Source organism: Miscanthus floridulus, chromosome 10, assembly GCF_019320115.1.
Source record: "Miscanthus floridulus cultivar M001 chromosome 10, ASM1932011v1, whole genome shotgun sequence".
NCBI classification, from domain to species: domain Eukaryota; kingdom Viridiplantae; phylum Streptophyta; class Magnoliopsida; order Poales; family Poaceae; genus Miscanthus; species Miscanthus floridulus.
In genome coordinates, this window is record NC_089589.1 from 63108134 (window position 1) to 63110949 (window position 2816).

Here is a 2816-nt window from a genome sequence, read left to right on the forward strand (position 1 = left end):
GGCTTCTTTGCCGATTAATTTTTTGCCGAGTGCCCTTTGCCGAGTGCGGCACTCGGCAAAGCCTTTGCCGAGTGTATTTCGGGCTTTGCCGAGTGCCGCGGGCACTCGGCAAAGTGCCGGTTTCCAGTAGTGATAAGGCATAGTCTGATATAGCAAGGTCCTTAAATTATTATTGGCCATTCATTTGTTTCATGTTGTAATGTAAAGTTTATGATTATAAACATATGATTATATGATAGTGCATTAGATTACAAATCTAATAGTATCAAGTTTGCATTACTGTACTTTAAAATTGTTGGCTAAATTCTTGGTCAAATACTAAATAGTTGAGCCTTAATGTACATGAAATGCCTTATAAACTAGATCAGAGAAAGTAACTTATAATTTCAAACATATTTTTACTCCCGCTATCCAAAAAAAACTTGATGTTCTAGGTTGTTTAACAATCTGAGGTCATTTAAAAATTTAAAAAAAATGAATTTTAAAATCTGAAAACTTAAAACTAATTAGCTACAAAGTTGTAGATATCTTTGAGCACTAAAACTTTGGTTCTGGCCATTTCATCATCTGAGTTTATTTGAAATTTTCTAAAAAGTTCAATTTCTAGTTATGAAAAGTTAAAACAAAATTCTTTGGTCCTCAATGATGTTAAATCAAAACGTAATCAACTACAAAGGTTTAGATATCTTCATGTACTACAACTTTAATATAAAGTTTATATTTTGGAATAGTTAAACATTTAAGCCCAATTCACCCTTGATCACTTTTCCCTATGTCAGCCCGCACCTCAATTGGGCCGAAATGTGATGGCTGCCGTGTCACCATAAATCCAAAAGCCTGAAACACTGGTCAGCCCTAAACAGGGCCCAAATATATCTGTCCAGGGCAGGGGATGAGAGGTATTTTTTTCTGTGTTTTCACGCTTCAAACAACTCTCTGAAACCATTACACCATGATGTTATTCTCAAGAAAATATATAAAATAAGATCCATACATACAGAATATAATCTTTGCGTCATACACTCATACTGATATCACCAATCCGTGTTTTTTCAATCTGTACTATAAGCAGCTGATTTATTCTAGGAGTACTTAACTATGCGTGTACGTCCCTGCGTGTATCCGGTGATGCAACATGCGCTAGCTAATATGTGAGTATATGAAATGACCAGAAGATAGGCGAGTTGTGTTCCTAAATTCTTCAGAAACTGTCGCAGTTGGCTGGCTGGAAGGACAGCATGGACTTCTCCACATCGTACCGGATGTGGAAGTTGATTTGCATGATGTTTCCGACAATGGACAGGCTCGGCGACTTCTGCACGATCCAGCAGCTGACGGCGGTGTCGTCCACCTGCCGGAAGTAGTTCTCCGTCGGCAGGTCCATGTCGCCGCCGTCGAAGTGCAACACCATGGACGGGAAGACGGCGCCGGACGTCTGGAAGCAGACATCGTACCCATCCGTGCCCGGGACCCTCGTGAGGTTCGTCGTCTGCGACAGGAGCGCCGCCTTGGCCAGCGTGTACGCCGGCTCCGCGAGGAACGCCACCGTGGTGCCGGAGTCGAAGATGATGCCGCTCCTTCCGGTTCCGGGCGTCGTCGCGGCGCCGATCGAGATACTCTCCAGGTTCACGCTGTAGTAGGTGGATGTCTGCAGGAGCGGCGTCGACTGGACACCGGCGCCCGTCAGGGCGCCGGAGCCGAACAGGAGCGGGCTCGTCTTGGCGGCGTCGCTGGTGAGGCAGTAGGAGAAGGCGCCGACCTTGAGCTGCGAGACGAGGGACAGCGGCCCGCTGCCGAGGCCGACGAGGCCGGAGCCCGAGCCGTACCCGCCCTCCGACATGGTGGTGCAGCCGAAGCCGATGCCTGGAACGGCGTCGCTGCCGAGCGTGAAGGTCTCGCTCCCCAGGTAGCCTTGTGTGTAGTGGTGCGGATCACTGGCAAGGCCGTAGGAGTACTTGTAGTCGCACTCGGCGCCACCGGCGCTGCACTGGGACGACGGCAGGTCTCTGCAGAGGCTGCTGGAGCAGGGCAGCTTGGAGAAAGACGACGACTTGTTTGAGTAGTAGGAAGGGGAGCCTTGTGGCACGCACCGCATGCACGCGCCGCACTTGGCCCAGATGAGGTCGCTGCCGGTGTCCGCGAGGGCCGACAACTGCTGCGGTGGCGTGCCGATGGAGAAGGTCATGTCGTACGCGCCGCCGCCGCTGTCAAGCTGGAGCGGGGTCTGCGCAGTCCCTGAGGCAGCGTCAAGCCGGGCGGCGAGCATGGACAGCCGCTCGTGGGACTTGTGCGCGGCCCGCGTTAAGTTGATGGCCGGCTCGGTGCGGGTCATGGTGGCACGGAAGCCTCTTTGTTCCGCGAAGGCCGGAGGAGCGGCGAGGAGGAAGGTGATCGCAACAACGAGCATGGATGGCCTTGCCGCCATTTCTTGAGTTTGAAGGATTTCTTACGTGCTGTAAGAGGTCTAGGCACGAGTAATATATACAAATACAAGAGGTCCACGACGCGCCAATTGTGTGCAATTGTACTTTACACAAAAAAGATCGTACGCCAAGCGTGTTACCCACGGCATTTTGAAAGAGAAATGCTATACAACATATATGTGTTTTAGAGAGAAAAAAACACATGGATTTTTTTCTCTTTGCTTTGGCTGAAGTCTGTTACTTTGGCTGGCTGCGCGTGCGTGGAAATAGTCCCTGTGGGCTGACGCCTGACGGAGAAAAAAATTAAGACCCTCTGACGGAGCTAGGAGCTTTCACATGACGGCACCAGCAGGTACCTTATTTGTTATTTGTCTTTCTATAGAAAAAAAATTG

At 49.3% G+C, this 2816-nt stretch overlaps 1 protein-coding gene across 1 annotated transcript; it reads right to left on the reverse strand.

The window, feature by feature from the left end:
• Nucleotides 1-958: 958 nt before the first annotated feature.
• Nucleotides 959-2433, reverse strand: LOC136484781 (aspartic proteinase nepenthesin-1-like). Its single transcript, XM_066481736.1, has one exon. The coding sequence runs from the start codon at nt 2423-2425 to the stop codon at nt 1202-1204; it is 1224 nt and encodes a 407-aa protein (XP_066337833.1). The 5' UTR covers nt 2426-2433; the 3' UTR covers nt 959-1201.
• Between the last annotated feature and the right edge of the window lie 383 nt (nt 2434-2816).

What these genes read in the sequence shown, in the direction of transcription:
- LOC136484781 (XM_066481736.1), bottom strand. Translation starts at nt 2,425, where the DNA reads ATGGCGGCAAGGCCATCCATGCTCGTTGTTGCGATCACCTTCCTCCTC.